The sequence below is a fragment of the Ursus arctos genome, unplaced genomic scaffold (assembly GCF_023065955.2).
Source record: "Ursus arctos isolate Adak ecotype North America unplaced genomic scaffold, UrsArc2.0 scaffold_11, whole genome shotgun sequence".
NCBI classification, from domain to species: domain Eukaryota; kingdom Metazoa; phylum Chordata; class Mammalia; order Carnivora; family Ursidae; genus Ursus; species Ursus arctos.
The window spans coordinates 5,155,396-5,175,302 of NW_026622775.1; the positions used below are offsets into that span (position 1 = coordinate 5,155,396).

The 19,907-nt window shown below is 36.2% G+C and overlaps 1 protein-coding gene across 7 annotated transcripts in view; it reads left to right on the forward strand.

Annotated features, from left to right (window-relative positions):
- The window catches only part of SEC24B (SEC24 homolog B, COPII coat complex component), an 84,748-nt gene that overhangs the window by 55,964 nt on the left and 8,877 nt on the right, over positions 1 to 19,907 (forward strand). For 4 of the 7 annotated variants that reach the window (XM_026499171.4, XM_057310001.1, XM_026499169.4 and 1 more), the window contains 12 exons: positions 2,137 to 2,321; positions 4,970 to 5,072; positions 7,247 to 7,373; positions 7,970 to 8,079; positions 9,984 to 10,096; positions 12,786 to 12,904; positions 13,279 to 13,334; positions 13,804 to 14,010; positions 16,187 to 16,310; positions 16,735 to 16,893; positions 17,810 to 17,983; positions 18,618 to 18,728. In XM_026499171.4, coding sequence (XP_026354956.2) covers positions 2,137 to 2,321; positions 4,970 to 5,072; positions 7,247 to 7,373; positions 7,970 to 8,079; positions 9,984 to 10,096; positions 12,786 to 12,904; positions 13,279 to 13,334; positions 13,804 to 14,010; positions 16,187 to 16,310; positions 16,735 to 16,893; positions 17,810 to 17,983; positions 18,618 to 18,728 — 1,588 coding nt within the window. The remainder of the gene's footprint in view (positions 1 to 2,136; positions 2,322 to 4,969; positions 5,073 to 7,246; positions 7,374 to 7,969; positions 8,080 to 9,983; positions 10,097 to 12,785; positions 12,905 to 13,278; positions 13,335 to 13,803; positions 14,011 to 16,186; positions 16,311 to 16,734; positions 16,894 to 17,809; positions 17,984 to 18,617; positions 18,729 to 19,907) is intronic. The other 3 variants (XM_057310002.1, XM_026499170.4, XM_026499172.4) reach the window with 1 other exon arrangement.

Genomic DNA, 19,907 nt, shown 5'->3' on the forward strand with positions numbered 1-19,907 from the left:
GTGAACAAAATCGTCACTCTCAGAAATTTGTTGGGAGGGCAGGTTCGATGGGACAAAATAAGTAAATCAATAAATTAATGAGATAATTTCAAATAGTTGCAAGTGCTGTGAAGTAAGACAAGTTGAAGAAACTGCTGGGGTTGGTATATAGAGTACATAGTCAGGAAATCCTTCACCTTAGAAATGATGTCTGAGTTACTATTTGAATAACAAGAAAAACCAGGCATGGAAGACTCGGGGGGTAGAGATTTCAGGCTGAGGAAGCATACATGCAAAGACTTAAAACAGGAGCAACTTTGACATGTTGCAAGAATAAAGTCTCAGTGTGGCTGGAACTCAGCAGTGGAAAGAGTAATAGGAATGAGATCAGAGGTGGGCAAGGACCATAGTCAGAAGCTTAAGATTTTATCCCAAGTGCAAAGGGGAGACGTTGGAGGTTTTATGTAATGGAGTGATAGATGTGACTTCCATTATTTAGAGAATCATTTTGGCTGCGGTGTGAAGAACAGATTAGGGATGGAAGTATGTGAAAAGACAAAAATGGAAACAGGGAGACAAATGGAAGCTTTGCCATTATCCCGGAAATGGATGATTGTGTTTTGTTCTAAAGTGGTATCGGTGAAGGTAATGAAAAGTGGATGGATAAGGTCTATCCTTTGACATATGGATGGATTTGTTACGGTAGTTGAAAGAAAGGAAGGCCTAAAGGATAACTGTTAGGTTTTTGGCAGAGCGACCGGGTAGAGGGTAGTGCATTTACTGTGAAGGTGAAGAGACGAATGGGTCTAGGAGAGGCAGTCAAGTTGGCCATGTCAGGTTAAAATGCCTAGTAGACATTTACATGGAGTGATCCAGCAGGCAGTAAAAGTGTATAGGAATGCCCATTCGTCTATATTACCAAGTCCACCAAGAATTATTTTTATAATTATTAGTCATTTATGTTTCTTTACTGAAATCCCAGTTCATATTCTTTCATCATTATTCAGGTCCTCCGGTTTGTAAAAGCCATCTATAATAAGTATATTAACCTTTTGCCTAATATATATTGCAATTTTTTCCTCCATCTTGACATTTGTTTTTAAATTTTAATGGTATTTTTTTTGACATTGAAGGAATATCTATTTTTTATATAGTCATATTATGATTTATTTTTTTTATTTTACTTTTAAATATTTTATTTATTTGACAGAGTGAGAGAGAAAGAGAGCACACGAGCAGAGGGAGAGGCACGCAGAGGGAGAGGGAGAAGCAGGCTCCCTGCTGAGCAGAGAGCCCAACAAGGGGCTCGATCCCAGATCCTAGGATCATAATCTGAGCTAAGGGCAGCCACTTAACCGACTGAGCCACCCAGGCGCCCCCATATGATGATTTCATTTGTTTTTACCTTTGTTTGTATCCTTTAAAAGATCCTTTCAACCTTAGAATAGGAAATACTCCAGCTATCCATTCTTTTAGTTCTTAGGTAATTTCAGTTTTGCCTTTTTAATCTATTTAAGGTTTTATTTTGGCTCATAATATAAATAATAAACTCATTTCCCCCCCAAGAATAGCTCTTGAGTTCACTATCATTTATTAAATAATCTGTCTTTTTTCACTGGCCAAAAATTGGGTAGTTTCAGCATCAAAATGAACAACTATAATTCATTAAGTCACTTTGAGTTCATAGAAGGCTGTGAATTCATAACAGTACTAAAAATACAACAAACGTAACAAAAAATAAGCAAAGCAAAAGTCGTTGAACATAATAGTACATTTTTATGGCATCAATTCATTATTCTGAAAATTGACCATTGAAAAAACTTGGAAACAAAAGCATTTATCCTGCCTTTCCAGTATGAACTGTAGTCACAGAAACCAAATTCTTGATGCTGAGAAGCATTATTGCTGAAATTTTGTTGTCAGGTTTAACTGTGCTGAGATTTAAACGTATTCATTATTTTTCTTTGAGTTTTTTTCAAGAATGCTTTAAATTGAACTACCCTATTAAAATCATTCTATTTCCAAGCCATAAATTTTTACAAGGTAAACTTTTTTATCTTCTTACTTATTCTGTATGTTAAAATCTTATATATAATATAGTATATTGTATTCATGCTTGTTACATTGTTCTTTTGTTTGTTTTGTTTGCTTTTTCAGCAGTACCCTGGTATGAACCAGCTGTCCTCCAGTCTGGGAGGACTGAGTCTTCAGAGTTCTCCACAACCAGAAAGTCTGAGACCTGTAGACCTTACCCAGGAGAGGAATATTTTACCTACGACTCCTGTTTGGGCTCCTGTACCTAACCTGAATGTCGACCTCAAAAAATTAAACTGTAGCCCAGAGTAAGTATTCATTTTATGATCTTTAGTCAGTAATATACTTTGTCCGAAATGTTTGACTTCCAAAACTAGTAAAAGTGATATGATACTAATTCCTTGATTGGAAGTTTTGTTAATGGGGACTTTCCCATTTTACTTCACACAGAAGTTCTAGCTGTAAAATTCATTTTAGGTCCTGTTCCTACCTCCATCTCTGTCTCCATCAATCCTATTCCCTATTACCTAATGCAGGAGAATTTTTTTTTTTTTTTAATTGAGTGAAGGATTTCAGGAACCCAGATCTAACTATATTTGTCTTAATTTTCTTTTTCCTTACTTTTCACCAGTAATAATTTCTGATGCCTTTCAAATAAGGTGAAATCTTTAAAAATGTATGCCTTCAGTCTTTGCTTGCAAAGGACACTGACTGCACTTACATAATCCCAAGAGCAGGTTTATATGGCTTGTCTCTGAGTTTTCTTTTCCCATGCAGCATAGAATGCGAAGACCATTACCCCCAGGCTTATTTATCCAGCCCAAATTTAAATTTGGATTTCCTTTATTGAATATTTCCTCCCCTCATGGAGAAGTGTAGCTGACAGTTTGCATCTGGTGGCCACCAAACCCTGGCGTTTCCTCTGGGTGGATGAGCTAACAATGTCACGCGCCTCGCGGGACCTTCAGAACCAAGAGTTCTCCTTTGTTGTTTGCTTTCAGTACTTCTTTCCCCTAAAAGTAGGGTATTTTTCTGCACCCAGATGCGTCTTAGGAAACATCTTTCTGTCCCTCATAAAGTAAACTCTGATTCACAGAACATGTGTCTGCTTCCTTGCATCTAGAATTAGTGTTCCTCTTTACAGCCAGTATTTTCCTTTATTAAGGCAATAGTTTTCTGGCTTGTTAAAAAACTGTAAGCTTCTCTTTTTTTAATCAAAATCTTATGGAGATTTCCAGTACAGAAAACAGAAAATGGAGTTGCTCCAAGGACTCCCCCTTTTCTGCCATACACTACCACCAACCCCCAATCAGTGCCTAAGGCAGTATCAAGATCATTGCCATGAAAACATACAGTCATTGATCCTAACAGGAGAACAGCTGCCCATTTCTGTGAATGTAAGTTCAGGTCTATGAGTGTGTGGATTTTGGCCTTCTATTTTGAAAGATTAGGCATTCCGGAATCTAAGTAGGTGAATTTAGTGTGTGTGTGTGTGTGTGTGTGTGTGTGTATGAAGAGATCCCATAGGTAGTGGATGGTGTATGTTTCTACTCAGTTATGTCTTTTCTGTGAAAATCTCTCTCTTACCAAAATAACAATGCAGAGTATTTAGGAGTGTAGACTTTACAGTTGGCTAGGCTCAGGTTCTTACCATGGTTCCACTGATAAGTAGCTATAAGGCTCTGCAAACTTCTGAACAAATTTTCAATACTGTCAATTTTAAAACAGGAATAATAATTGTGCCTACATAAAAAGATACATCATTTATTCAATAAATATTTACTGAATGCCTTCTAAGTTAAGGGCCTGGCACTGTTTCTAGATGCTGGGAATGAAGCAGTAAACAAATAGAGTTCCCACTCTCTTGCAACCTTTATCCTGTTAGGGAGGGCATACTATGAACAGTCAACAAGTCATAAGTTAGTTAACCATGTAAGTCAGGGACCATCTGTATAATGTAACGTCAGAATATTACTATGAAGTAGGGAGTAGTGAGGGTGGAGGTTGGCTGTTCTAAGGAGTCAGCACAGGTTTTCCCAAGGAGTTAACATTTGAGTGGAGATCTGAATGAAGTGTGAGAGCAAACCACGTGACTCTGGGAAGCAAGTGTGCCAGGCTACACGAACAGCAAATGCAGAAGTCCTGAAGCAGGGATCATCTTAGTGTTCAAGGAACAACACCAGCCTGGAGTCAAAATAAATCTCAATGTCTCTACATACTATGAGCCGCTCTTAAAATCCTTTCCTGGTTTCCAGTACTGCTGCTGCTTACCTCCTTGATTGCTCCTTTATTGATTTTATGTCTACTGATCTTAACTTACAACTTAGTAAGTTACATGAGTACTTAGTAAGTTATAAACACTTTCTCTAGGAGAGGAATAGTGCTAGGGTGACACAGGACAAAGTGATCACTGATCTCAAGTGGAAAAGACAGGATATACAACCAACTAAAGCAAAGCCGACTGATACCATAGAAGCATAAACTGATCCCAGGGCACAGGGGAAGACAGCATTGCTTCTGACTTGTGATCAGAGGGAAGGGTGATTTTGGAAGAAGCAATACTTTGCTTCTCATCAAAGGAGTTTCAGCAGGTGAAAAATGGGCAGTAAAGCAGAAACAGCATTATTAAAGATACAGAGGTATTCCTGTGCACTTGGTGTTCCTCTTCACTCCCTTCTAGTCATGTTCTACATGCTAGTGATAATGTTTTTGCCCAAATGTGTTGTACTTTTCCACCATGAAAATGTTGAGTGCTTTATTTAGGTTTGTTGACCTATATTGCATATATGCCTGCTTAGCGTAATGTGAATCTTCCTAGTTATGGTTATATAACGTACCCAGATGATTTTCATTTATGCCCTTAAATTCTCTCGATTATCTACAACTATCGATAGTATATATATATATATATATATTTGATAGCTAATATAGTCCGTGTGGTCTCTGTTTCTTGCAGTTCATTTCGGTGTACTTTGACAAATATTCCGCAGACACAGGCTTTGCTGAATAAAGCTAAGCTTCCTTTAGGATTGTTGTTACATCCCTTCAGAGACTTGACGGTAAAGTAACATATTTTAAAATACCTGTGGGTGCTGACGTGTGTTTATGTGCAGCGTATTTTGAGTGTGTATTTTCTTGGAAAATTTCTCATCTTTTAAGTTCGAAATAATCATTTTTGTCAAATTCAACTCAGCAAACATTTTCTAGCTACCTGCTTTGTGACAGGCCCTAACTAAGCACTGGTAAATCCAGAGGTGCTAAGTCATTGACCTTGCCCCTCAGAAATTTATATCTAACGGGGGACAAAGATATAACAACAGATAACCATGGTGCAGGATAACTAATACATGTACCTAACCAAATTCTACGAGGTACCTGGGCCAGGAGTATGATATGGGAAGTGATTCTGGGTGCAGTAGCAGAGGTTTGCTATGAGTGATGAGGACTGAGCTGGGCTTTGAAAGATTAATAGGTTTGGAAGTTGGAAAGGCCATAACAGATTAACTTTGGGAGTCTATTAAAACATAAAGGGAGCACCAGCAGTGGTGTCCTTGGGGGTGGGAGGAGCTGTATGCTGGCTCCTAACTGTATGAAGCAAATAACTTCTGTAGTAATCAGTCCAGGTGCTTCAGGTCTGTTGAATGAAAACATTACTTAAGCTTCCACAGTCTGTTGGTTTAATACTAAGCTTTCTGGATTTTTACATATAGTTCTGGTATTTTATGCAAATATGTTATCTTTAAAATTTCTAAACTTCAGAAATTAAGTTTCTCCGGATACATTTTATTTGTACTCTGTAAGGTGCATTTCTCCCTCACATTTTTTTTTTTTACTACTGTGGTTTTCTACTCCTCTTATTGCTACTGAGTTTCTTTTGCTCTCATTCATCAAAAAAAATGTGTATAAACTTACCCATTATGCTAGATGCTGAGGATACAAACGTTAATAAGCTTCCTCGTGGAGCTAACTTTCATACTAGCTAGGATACATAGAAGGAGCAGAGTGGATAGAAAATAAAATAATTATAAATGTGCAATAAATACCTTGAATTTATTCACTCAGTAAATACTGTTTGCTCACCTGTAATACTATTTCAGCCATTATCTCTAAACCAAGATAATTTCCCATACACATAGGTGAGAATTTTTGTCTAAACACAGATGCCATATATGATACCTTCTGGAAGTATATACACAAATTAGCAGCAGTGACTTCCTCTGTGCTTTGGATTCTGGGCAATTCTTTATTTTCTCATTTTCAGTTAATTGTATTTCCTGATTTTTTCATAAGTGTTATGTCATTTCTTATGTAATAAAAACTATATATGCAAAAGAAATTAAATACAAACATATAAATATTTATGTAGAAATAGAAAAAAGAATGCCAGAAGGAAATATACTAAAATGTTATCAGGGATTAATTCAGGGAGATAGAATAAAATGTGATTTCTTAGTGTTTTTCATATTTTCTGAATTTCTTAAATTGAATATAAAGTTCCTTTCCCAAACCTTCTCTTTCCTTTTCCTTTTTCTGAAGCAGTCCAAAACAGATTTATAGGTTTGCTTTTATATAGCATAATTTGTAATCTTTGCCCCCTCAACACTTTTGAAAAGATCACTAAAATTACCAGCATTTCAGTGGTCTCTTTTTGTTAAGTTTAGCACCGTAATATTCTCACCCTCTTAAAAAATAACTCGTTCAGAATTAGGTAGGACTTCTGCCTTTCGTCATCTAAAACTGTCACACGCACACATTTTTTTTCGTGTATTTCTTTTAAGAGGCACATTGTGCTTGGTTCCTGTGGCCTCGCTTCCGTCAGGACGGTGGTGGCTGGCAGTGCGCGGTGCCGTGCGCTCGGTGCCGGTGCTGTCAGGCAGCAAACACAGGGACAGCTCTCTGTGGTATGTGTTTCTTTCTCACTGGGGTTTCTGGAGTCTAGCTGATGAGCTCCGGGTGACATTATTTTCGTGGCCAACCACGCTTTTCTTACCAGCCAGCAACTTCGATTGCATTTGGTTTGACTTCGTTTTGGTGTTATCTTACGGTTTGTGACAAAGAGGGAGAAAACTTGACAGCTGCTTGTGTTGCTCAGCACGTCACTGGATTTTATGGAAATGCTTCAATTTCAAAATACGGTTCTGGTTTCTGTTCTGTCTGTGGAGCAGAGCAGTCTGCGTTCCGTTCTTTCCCTGAGGTGCTTTTTCTGCTACAGCGTCTTTATTTTACTTCCTAGCAATTACCAGTGATAACATCAAACACCATTGTGAGGTGCCGATCTTGTCGAACGTATATCAACCCTTTTGTGTCCTTCATCGATCAACGTAGATGGAAATGCAATTTGTGCTATAGAGTGAATGACGGTGAGTTTCAGATTCTTAAAATAAGTGTGTTTAATATTAAACATTTTGACATTTTTTGTCATTATCTGGTCTCTCTCTTCATTGCTTTAAAAACTTCCGTGCCACTTTTAATGGAGAGAATATAGGCTAGGGACACTTCATCTTGCCTGGGGATGATTGATAATGAGGAGAGTGACAGTAAGGGCAAAGTAAAAAACTATTCACAAAACAAGTAGTGAAGGTCATGTAGACAATTGTGCCATGTCTGTCTGTTGTCCCCTTTAGTTATCTCTTAGGTCCTCTTAGTATAATTGCTTTCAAATTTGTGTTTCTGTCTGATTTTTTTTCCATGTCATATGATATAATAAATAGGACATAAGCCTAAGAAGCAAGGTTGCCTGTGTCCTGGTTTCCTCACCTGATTTCACAATATAAGGGTTTTTTTTAATCTTGATATATTTTTCAAAGAGCATTTTTTATCGTTAGATGTTCACAGAACCATTGTAAACCTTACATAAATATTGATGATAAAGGTATTTATTTCTTGGTATGCATATGTCTTGTTTAGTTACAAATTGTGTTACTAAATTTGTACTCGATTTCTAATTCTTACCTAGTTCCTGAAGAATTTATGTATAATCCCCTCACTCGATCTTATGGAGAGCCTCATAAACGACCAGAAGTTCAGAATTCAACTGTGGAGTTCATTGCTTCTTCAGATTACATGGTAATTACTCAATGTAAAAATTAGTCATGGGATATAACTGTATTGGTCATTTATAATTTGCTGTTAGGTGAATTCTTGAGAAATTCTGAATTGTCCCAGTGTGAATTTTTTTTAAATAATGCTGAAAGTTTATACTTCACAGATAGAAAACTCTTTGTAAAGGTTACTTGATGTCCTAGAAGAATGCAGTTATGTCACTAAGAAACAGTAGTAGTGTTTTATGATAAGCACTGTTTACAGTTTGTTGCCATTTTAATTTGATTGCTGACATGAAATGAATGTAATATTCTTTTGCCATGTAATATTTAAGATCTTCAAACAGAAAAACTCTTGTTTTTGCCAAAAACTGCAGTTTTCAAGCTCTTAAAGATAATTGCCGTCTTACTGATTCATCACCAGATTCTACCTTTTCTTTAATTATACTATAAGATCTCATTCTTCTTTTTTCCATTGATAAAAACAAATTCTTGGCTTAAGTTCTGCTCGTCATGTGTACTGTTTCTACTCATTTTAAATGTATTTATAATAACTTACATTTCTTCAGTACCCTTACTACTAATCTTTGTTGTCTACAAAAACGGAAGGTGTTGCTAGTGGGGAAAGGTGAACAGAGACAGCTAATGTGTATTAAATTCCTGTTTGGTCCATTTCTTTCTTTGTTTTTGTAATTTTTATGGTCCTCTGTGTCCACTTTAGCATCTGCCCGCGTAACTACTATTTCCTTGTCCGTTTCCATAAGAACTGTAGTAAACTTTTTCTCTTGGGCACTTTCACTCTCAGCGTTTTACCTTCTTTACTACTTACATTCCCAACTCTGTTCTGACTCCTGAGGACCTTAATCTAGTTGAAGTGGTGAAGCAAGAAGTTAATCTTTAATTTTTGCCGTATGACCCATGTGATCCTTGTTTGGCATATTAAGAAAAAAAAATTATGTATCCTTTCATATTTCTATGACATTGATTTTCAAGCATACTTCAAAAAAGAGATAATAGTATCGTGAACTATTACTTACCTATCACCAAGCTTCAACAGTTGTCAGCATTTTTCTAAATATATTTCATCTATTCCCCAGTCCACCCTAGTGCCCCCTCCCCTCACCCACCCTGGAGTTTATTAAATGCTGATCCCAGCATCATATCATTTAACCTATAAATATACAGTATTCAGTATACATCTCTAGCAGATAATGACTTAACATACTTAGGGTACCATCACAAGGACTTCCTTTACTTGGCACTTAACCCTTGGGATTTAGCCACCACCAGGTAACCCAAGAACTAGTTGTCAGATTTTAAAAAATAAATATAAAAAACAATGTTTTTCTGGAGTAAGATTTTAAAAAAGAAATGTAAAAAAACAATGTTTTTCTGGAGTACGAAAGGGATATAGATGTTCATATTAAAAAATAAGCTGATTTTTTTTCTTGAAAGATACCTCAGTCAGCAGTCGATCAGGAAAACATTTAGCCCATCTATTTAACCATTACTGTGTAACAGCTCCTTTTTTTGAGAGAGAGAGCAGGGGGTGGGGGGTACAAAGGGCAGAGGGAGAGGAAGAGAGAGAATCTTAAGCAGGCTCCCTGCGCAGCGCAGAGCCTGACGCGGGGCTGGATCTCACAACCCAGAGATCATGACCTGAGCCGAAATCAAGAGTTGGACGCTTAACCAGCTGAGCCACCTGGGGGCACCTAACAACTGCCTTATTATGCTTAATCTATAACCAACTTCCTAAGAAAAATGTTAAAGGAATGTCATTTTCATTAGCACGTAAGATCTTATAAAATGTCAATCCTATTTGTGTACTTTTTGTGTGTCATTTACTCAGTAAATACCCAGTAGTAATAGTGTTATAAAAAGAAGAAATTGTGCCTACTAAATAAATTACATTATTTTCATTCCTTTCAGCTTCGTCCTCCTCAGCCTGCAGTTTACTTGTTTGTTTTAGATGTATCTCATAATGCAGTGGAAGCCGGATATTTGACAATTTTGTGCCAGTCATTGTTAGAAAATCTAGACAAGTAAGAAGTCTTTTTACTCATAATGTGTGTGTACAAATATATATAAATGTGAAATGTTTATTAGCAACTTATGGGGTTAGTTTTTATTTACAGTTTGACTTCAATTCTCTCTCACTGCAAGAGTACTTCTTGCCCATGTCAGACTAAGGGTCCTGCTGCTTCGATTACTACAATTTATGACTTGGTATCTGAATCATAGAATTGTAAATGTTTAATACTTGCTGAGGAATTTAGATTTCTTCCAGCTGTTCCTCTGACTTAGCAGATCTGAGCACTGGCCAGGGTATCGAGGACCTGGATAAGAGCTGAAATTTATGTGAGCAAGGAGTTTTTCATATTAGTTTTAAATGTCCTGGTGAGAAAATGAGCCAGATAAAGGGAAAGAAGGAATTGATTTTGTGCTGAAGATTTCAGGAAGCCAGAAACTGAACTCTTCGATTTGGCACATTGATAACGAGCTGTATTGTGAAAGTGGAAACAGGGTATAGGATAGATTGCTTATACTTGGCTCTAATTCCTGCCTTGTATTCGTCATGAAGGAGACCCTCAACTAGCTTTAAAAACGAGCCTTCCAAATCTCTGGAAAACCAAGTAGTACATTTCTGTTTTTTACTCCCAACAGCCACAGAGATATGACTTAAGGTTATTAGTAAGAGTGGTTCACAGCTGCATTGGTTCTTGACATGTGTAGAGAAGTGCGGCCGGTTATGTCAGAAGTACTCTTGGTGATTCCAAAAGGTTCTCTCCCATCTTCCATTTGAGCTCGAGAGTCCTTCCTCTATTAAGTGCTAACTCTTACCACAGTAGTCTGCATATCACTGATCTGGGCCTGTGGTAAGTGGATAACATTGAGGTAAAAATATCCGGAGGTATTACATGATTTGCTTTTAGTTTCTGTTAGTAACTTGGAGTTCTCATATGTTTATCCTTGATTGAAGCATTTGCCTTGTTTTAGTCAGAGCTTTAACAGTGAATGGCAATGGACGGCTCTCTGCAAAGAAATAGTTTTAAAACTGAAGAGTCAGCTTGCTGAAAATGTATGAGGGTACATAACCCTAGAAATAGGAGCCAGACCACTGACTAACTATTTGTGAGTTAAATAAACTATGCAAAACCAAAAGGATAAAATCGGAAATGGAAAATTTTAAAGATTTTATTTATTTATTTGACGGAGAGAGACAGCCAGCGAGAGAGGGAACACAAGCAGGGGGAGTGGGAGAGGAAGAAGCAGGCTCATAGCGGAGGAGCCTGATGTGGGGCTTGATCCCATAACGCCGGGATCACGCCCTGAGCCGAAGGCAGACGCTTAACGACTGAGCCACCCAGGCACCCCTGGAAAATCATTTAAAACATGTATATATATTTAATTAAGCAGAAAATAGAAGCATTGGGAAAGTAAAAAGGTAACGTTTTTGGAAAGGGCTATTCTACAACGTTGAGGAGGAGGAATCTGATGTGGAGCAATTCCAGCTGAATTTTGGGCTTGAAGAAGAGTAGATAAGTAGTCTCCATTCTAACTGGTAACAGATGACGCTAACACTCATTGACCTTAGCAGTTACAAAGGAGCAAAGAATTGTCTGTAGAAAGATCATAAATCTTGACCAGTATTGGTAAGCTGAACACCTGCATAACTTGGTGCATTCTGGTCTCTGAACTGCTTTTTGGCCTTGTTTGCAGACCATCTGACTAGCCTGATCAGTCGTGCATAATAGTAATAAGACTGCTTGTTTTGATGCACACTATTATGGCATCCTACAATATTCAAAAATATTTTTAAAACATTGCTAAAATAATATAACTATTATATATAAAATTATACAACAGCAGTTTGTTGGTGGTATATAGAAACATACTTTGTAAGATGAGGCATCCACTTTATCAATAAGGAGAACCCAACAAGCAATGAGATGATAGTTTGTTCTTTTTGCCAAGGCATTTACTTTTGAATACTGAGTTCCAGCAGAAAACTTCTGAAAGGTTGATGATAAAATGTCTTGATGTTCTTAAATGTGGTTTTTATTTAAAATTGCTCCATTAAAATCTGATTTATATTACATTGTCTTTTCTTGGAAAGTACTTGTCATTCTGCCCTTAAACTGTTTAAACTAGATACATTATTTTTGTAATATTAGAATTGAAAATATGAGTAAATTTTTAGTTAAAGGAGGGTGTTGTAGAGGAAAGTTAGCAAGAAATCTTTGGGGTTTTTTTGTTTTGAGAGAGAGTGCGTGCATGAGGGGAGCAGGGATTGAGGGGCAGAGGGAGAGAGAGAGAAGATCCCAAGCAGGCTCCACATACCCAGAGTGGAGCCCAACTCAGGGCTTGATCTCATAACCCTAAGATCATTGACCTGAGCCAAAATCAAGAGTCAGACGCCTAACTGACTGAGCTACCCAGGCACCCAAGAAATCTTTGATTATTCAATCATTTCATTTTTAGTTTTGGTTTATTATTTGAACGTGGTTCAGTTTTCTGAAATATTAACTCTAAACATGTTGGCTTCATCTGAAAATGGGATGTTTTCCTTGGTCTTTTCTGATGTATGTTGGTTTAGGGAGGAATAACTTTCTGTCCTCTATGAAAAAGCCCGTGTAGTTATTCTTAGATTTAGTTTACTATTTCATTATTTTTTTAAATAAAATATGCAACTGAAAACTTTGAATTTAAAATTGTTATTTTTATACTTAGGCTTCCTGGAGATTCACGAACAAGAATAGGATTTATGACCTTTGATAGCACTATTCATTTCTATAATTTACAAGAAGGATTATCACAGCCTCAGATGTTGATTGTGTCTGATATAGATGGTAAGCAGTGAATAAGTCTTTCTAACTATAGATTTTGGAATTGACGGTACTTTTTTTGACAGTACATCCTGTCAAAATGCTGTAAGGATAATTTGGTGTACTTTGATATTTATTTCAAAATAGTTTCCTGGGGGGAAAAAAGTTTCCTGGAAAACACTTCATTCTAAGTTTTCTGTGCTTGTTTGTGTACTTACACATGTGTGCATACACACGTGTAAGGTGTATGCAGAGTGTGTGTGTGTGTGTATTTATATTTGATAAAGCAGTATTGTGGTACCCATTATATATATGGCCTGATAAAAACTAAGATTTTTAAATTGATGATATTCTTTTGACTTGATATATCTCTTGATTAAAATATGTTTTCCCTTTAGATGTTTTTCTACCTACACCGGATAGCTTACTTGTGAATCTATATGAAAGTAAAGAGGTGAGATAGATTTTTTTCCTTAAAGTATGAAAACATTTCCATTATTTCAGCTGTTTACTAAAATCCTTAACATTTGTTTACTTGGTATATAAGTACCGTATAGACAATGTAGGTAGCATATCTATTGACCACTCAGTTTATGGTCCCCCAGGATAGAGTGGTATATATTATACTCCAGTATGTTTTAAAGAAGAAAATTGCCTTGTGGGGCACCTACCTGGGTGGTACAGCGGTTGGGCGTCTGCCTTCGGCTCAGGGCGTGATCCCGGCGTTGTGGGATCGAGCCCCACATCGGGCTCCTCCGCTGTGAGCCTGCTTCTTCCTCTCCCACTCCCTCTGCTTGTGTTCCCTCTCTCGCTGGCTGTCTCTGTCCTGTCGAATGAATGGATGAAATCTTTAAAAAAAAAAAAAAGAAAAGAAAATTGCCTTGTCCTCTCAGTAATTCAACTTTTAATCTTTGTTTTCCCAGCTTATAAAAGACTTATTGAATGCATTACCAAGTATGTTCACCAATACAAGAGAAACACACAGTGCGCTTGGTCCTGCTCTTCAGGCTGCCTTTAAATTGATGTCTCCAACAGGTGGCCGTGTGTCTGTATTTCAGACACAGTTACCTTCCTTGGGTGCAGGACTTCTGCAGTCCAGAGAAGATCCTAATCAGAGATCAAGCACAAAGGTATTATATATTTGGTTTCTCTGTCATATTTAAGATGGTGTTTGTACCTCCACAGACTGTGATTATTTCTTAATTCTTCTACTTTTCTACTTCATTAATAGTAAAAGCTCTGCTGAGTAGGTTTAATCAAATTATCATTTTGTGTTGTTTTATTTCTTGGTTTGCAAGTCATAGAAATTTAGAAAATATTTACTGTAGTCCTTCCATTTTACAGATGAGGAAAACAGATTAAACTTGCCAAAGGTTAAATAACTAATGGTAAAGGTGTGACTTGGTTTTCTGGCTGCAGTGCTCTTTTCTGTTGTACAAGTGGTAAAACTTACTACATCTGAGGTATTATAATTTAACATGCTCGTACTCATAAACATTTTAATTACCAAGGTAATACAAATCATTGTCTACTAAATTAAACCATCAGTAGTCTTTACTCTCAAGGTAATAGCGTTTATGGGCACGTGGCTGGCTTGGTTGGTAGAGTGTGAGACTCTTAATCTCGAGGTCTTGAATTTGAGCCCCACATTGGGTGTAGAGATTACTTAAAAAAAAAAAAGAAAATAGTGTTTAGTTATATAAACACATACAAATAAGCATAATTGGGCATCATACATATATAGGATATTTTTTAACTGGCTTTTTTTTTTTCATTGAAAGAGTATATTGTGAGCATTTTCTGAGGTCCCTGAAAATTATCTTTAAAAAATATTTTTTAGAGGTATCTGGCTGGCTCAGTTGGAAGAGCATGCAACTCAATCTCGTGAGCTCAAGCCCCACTCTGAGGGTAGAGATTACTAAAAAATAAATAAATCAACTTTGAAAAATAAAAAAAATTAAATATTTTTAGTAAATATGAAAGTACTCAATTTAATTAGTTGCCTCCTAGCTACTAAATAGTTGTCTCCAGTATTTCCACTATTAAAAAAAGACTATGAGGCTGAATATTACTTGGGTTTTATATGAAGATTTTGTCAGAGTATTTTAATCCCTTATTTCAAATAATAAATGAACTAGAATCATTTTTGTGCTGTGTATAAGTTTTGTCTGACCTCAAGGAAATATTATTACAACTAATTATGAGTATGAATTAAATAGTTTTAATAGTGCCATAAATATTTAGCCACATTCAGTTTTTCCTTAGGAAAAATTCTTAAAATTATTGGGTCACAGAGTATAAGCTTTATTTAAGTTATTGATGTGTTTTACTTGGTTTTTTTTTTAATCAACGGTACTCTTAAAACTCTCAAATCTTCTAGCCATCATTCAGTATTACAGCTCTTTTTATTCTTCACCAATTTGCTCGAGAAAAATAGTGCCGTATTTCACTTTCTATAGCAACAGCATTTTTAAGTTACTTTTCAGAAAAAAATCTAATTTTAAAATAAATTGGGGCCAGCGTATTTTTTAAACTCATCAGGTACAGCTAGCATCCAGTTCATTGATCCGTTGCAGTCCATTGTAGAATGGAGAGGTTTTGAACATAGGGAGGTAGTTACGTGTTAGTGAAGTCTTCAGTGCAGTTTTATTTTATTTTTCTCATTTAACTTTAGAAATATTCTTTACCTGCCTGGGACTCAAAAGCTTAAATGCCTGTGCTGGTTTACGTATTTCTTCATATCTGAGTAAACTCTAATATAGTAATCGTACACTATGATTAAGAGGATTGAAACATTTCGTTTTGCAATGTAGCTTAAAGAACTTGGAGCCTGGCTCTTGCATTTTTAACTCTCACCGGTGCCACCTTTTCAGCTCAAGTGTCCTTATACCAGTAGAAAAAGCCTTCTTTAATCTATGACTCTTCCACGTTGTTACGAACAGTTTATATTAATAGTTAACAGCACTCACTCTGGAGCCAGACTTGGCAGGTTTAAATTCCAGCATCCACCACTCAATAACTATGTAATTGGTTGTTACTTAATCTAGTTTTTGCCTCAGTTTCCTTCTCTGTAAAATGTAGGTATCTTAAATTTATATAAAACATCTCGACAGTGCTTTTTAAGTGCTTTATAAATGTTAGCAATTATTATTCTTAAAGGATCTTTGCCAACTACCTAGACATTTAAAAAACTTCCTTAGTGTGATAGGAGGACAAAGGATATCCTCTTCATTATTGTGAGAGAGATGTAGAAATGTGTGCATAGTGCAAGGTTTCTGGCTCTTACTTTATGACCTGTTGACTTAGGTTGTACAACATCTTGGGCCTGCAACTGATTTTTATAAGAAACTGGCTTTAGATTGCTCAGGGCAGCAGACTGCAGTGGATCTGTTCCTTTTAAGTTCACAGTATTCTGATCTTGCTTCTCTAGGTAAGGAGATATCATCATGTTCATCTGTTTACATAAACATTTTTAGCATATAGTCAAATCGAAACTCTTTATTAAGAGTTCTCAATATTTGGGGGTAAAAGCATGTGAATTAGATAATATCTATGAAAATTACCCATAAACTGTAAAGCACTTGACATATCTAAAATGCTATTACTATTTGTTTTTAAAATCTAATTCCTTTACCATTTTGCTTAATAATAAACCTTATCACATATTTTACAAATATTTGTGTTTTCTCAGACTTACGTATTATCCTTATTTTGACAGCTTAGGTTTTCTCGTTATGACAGATTTTTTTCATGACATAGAATCTCTTCTCTTGTTGGGCAAGTAAGATATTACTGGATATTATTACAGGATTTCTTGTTTCTGTAGCTAATACTTGTTCTCTTTCTCTCTGAAGCTTGCGTGTCCAAGTACTCCGCAGGGTGCATCTATTATTATCCGTCTTTCCACTATACTCACAACCCTTCACAAGCAGAAAAGTTACAAAAAGACCTAAAACGGTATCTCACAAGAAAAATTGGATTTGAAGCGGTTATGAGAATAAGGTGTACGAAAGGTATGAAATTATAAAAGTTGTGTTTTATATTATATCCTTTTGTCAAAATTAATATCCATGATTGCCTGTACTGATCCTTCCTCATGAAGGACTTTCTGCTGGTCCAGTTAGCTGTAAGCTGTTTTAAATATGTGTAGTTACTGAGTAATCATTGCCCAGTTTCTTAAGTAATTTGAATAAATGAACAAAAGTAATGTTTGCTTTATTAGGAAGAACTTACGAGAAAGCCGTATTGGACGTGATTTTAGAAGGAGAATTAGAGGAGTAGGGAAGGTTGTAAATGAAAATTGATGAGTGCTCTTTGCCTTCCTCATCATTCAATTAGTCTTCAGTTTGCCTCAAGTTTTACGTGAACGTTTGCTGGAGGAAATCTCTCTAATTTTAATTCTTAAATGAGTTGTACTGTAACCGTTACTTGTTTCATTTTGTATATTAGATCTTCGTCTGACTTCACATATGAGAAAGTATAAGACCAGTTATCAATACAAGTTAAATGTCTGCTCTCCCTTTTATATAACCTGCATTGTTTTTTTTGAACTGGTAGAACCTCTGCTAACGCCCCAGTCCTACTCCCCAGTTATCCTTTTGATTCAAAATCAGAGACCGGTTTTACTTTTAAAAGTAGCTTTAGGGGCGCCTGGGTGGCACAGCGGTTAAGCGTCTGCCTCCGGCTCAGGGCGTGATCCCGGAGTTATGGGATCGAGCCCCACATCAGGCTCCTCCGCTAGGAGCCTGCTTCTTCCTCTCCCACTCCCCCTGCTTGTGTTCCCTCTCTCGCTGGCTGTCTCTATCTCTGTCGAATAAATAAATAAAATCTTTAAAAAAATAAAATAAAATAAAAAATAAAAGTCGCTTTAGCCTGAGGTAAAGATACCTCTGTTACTTCTTCTTTTATAGCAAGTTTTCTCTTCCCTAGGTCTTTCAATGCACACTTTTCACGGAAACTTCTTTGTCCGTTCCACTGATTTGTTATCCCTTGCCAACATCAATCCTGATGCTGGATTTGCAGTACAACTGTCAATCGAAGAAAATTTGACGGATACTTCCTTAGTGTGCTTTCAGACAGCCCTATTATATACATCAAGCAAAGGTAATGTTAACAGATATGAAATACAATCAGCAGTAGTTTTCCCCTCCTTTTACATGCTGGGGAAATGGGGAGAAAGAATGAACGAACATACAGTGGGAGATAAATGGAATTTGCATTAGTTAATCAAATACATGTTCTGTTTTTGGGTTTTCTTTAAACTCATTTTTGAATCTTTAATATCTTTTTTGACTCCTGGAAGTCATGTATTCTCAGGATCACATGTGTCTGGTAAACTCATGCTAAATCCTGCTATGTCATCCTTAGCATTATTTTTTGCCCCATAAGATAAAAAATTCTATGTAGCACATAAGGCCCACGTTAGTTATTTAGCAGTCAGGTTTTCTAACATTTTACTGTGTTACATCTAATTTAAAATGATACTAAAATAAAAACCAGAACCTAATGTTCAGCTATTTACAAAATACAGTATATATTCATAGTCTACAGATTTGGGGAGTGTTTTGATTCTCTTTAAAGCATGTTACTTGTAAAACTTTGTTTTTACATTTCAGAATCCTGTGGATGATTTGATCCAATCAAAACAGTAATTTGAATAATGTTTTGACCTGTTTGCTTTATTTCTCTCTTGGCCCAGTGTGTTTTTGCAATGACCTTCCTTCATCATTTCATGTAGGTGAGCGGAGAATTAGAGTGCACACGCTCTGTTTGCCGGTAGTAAGTTCGCTAGCGGACGTCTATGCAGGAGTGGACGTACAGGCTGCCATCTGCCTTCTGGCCAACATGGGTGAGTAAAAATGTGAAGGAACAGGTGAAATGTATTTTTCTATCCTAAAAACTGGAACCTGGGCATTTTTTTTTTTACCCTAGAAATCCTTTACTTAGTGCATTTTCATTTACGGCACGGTGAATTGGACTGTACTTATAATTTATTCATTATTAATTCGTTAGTTTAAAAATCTTTGGGGGCTTCATAATCACTAAAAGCTGGTAACAGCCCAAATGTCCTTCAACTGGTAACTGGATGAACAAACTATGGTATATCCATACCATAGAAATACAACTCAGTAATAAAAAGAAATGAATTGTTGATATGTCAGTAGCCATGGATGACTGTCACAGGCATTATGCTAACTGAAAGGAGCTAGGCTTCAAGAAGACTACATACATACATTCATATGACATTCTCGAAAAGGGAAAATTATAGGGATGAAGAACAAACAGATCATTGATTATCAGGGTTAAAGATAGAAAATTTTACCACAAAGAGGCTACATCAGTGGATATTTTTGGGGTAATGAAACTGTCGTGTAATTTGTTTGTGGTTGCGATTATATGGCTGTGTGTTTGACATATAATCACCATACAGTTATACCCAAAAATGTAAATTTTATTGTATATAAGTTAAAAGAAAAATCTTTTGGGGAATCAGTGTAACACTGAGTATTTTGTTTTCAGTGAATTTTCCTTTTGGGTGTGAAGTGAACCTTATTTTTCATGTAGTCTTAGAGAAAAATAGTCATTATTATTCATTTGGGGAAAAATTATAATAGCATTTATGAAAGCATCCCAATTTTTAATTATTTTTATCTCTATATTTTAAATTCAATATATTATAACTGATTGTTTTTCAGTATAATTTTATTTTTAATACTTGGGCACATCTGTAGGCCCTCTCTAGTTTAATAAAATATGTACTTAGAAGAAAATAAGTTTCACACTATTATCTGGCTCTTCAGTGTCTGTATGAGAACCTATGTTCAATTGCTCTCTCTTTTTTGTTGACCTGGGAATGCTTTGACAGAAGATTTCAGAGGATCACAAGGGATACTCAGATTGCAGAATTTACATTGTTTACGCAGAAAAAAAATGATACTTTATATATGTGACTTCTGTTGGAATAACAGCACCATCCCTAGAGCTTTCTCAGATACAAATGGTTGATATACATTCTCTAATATCAATA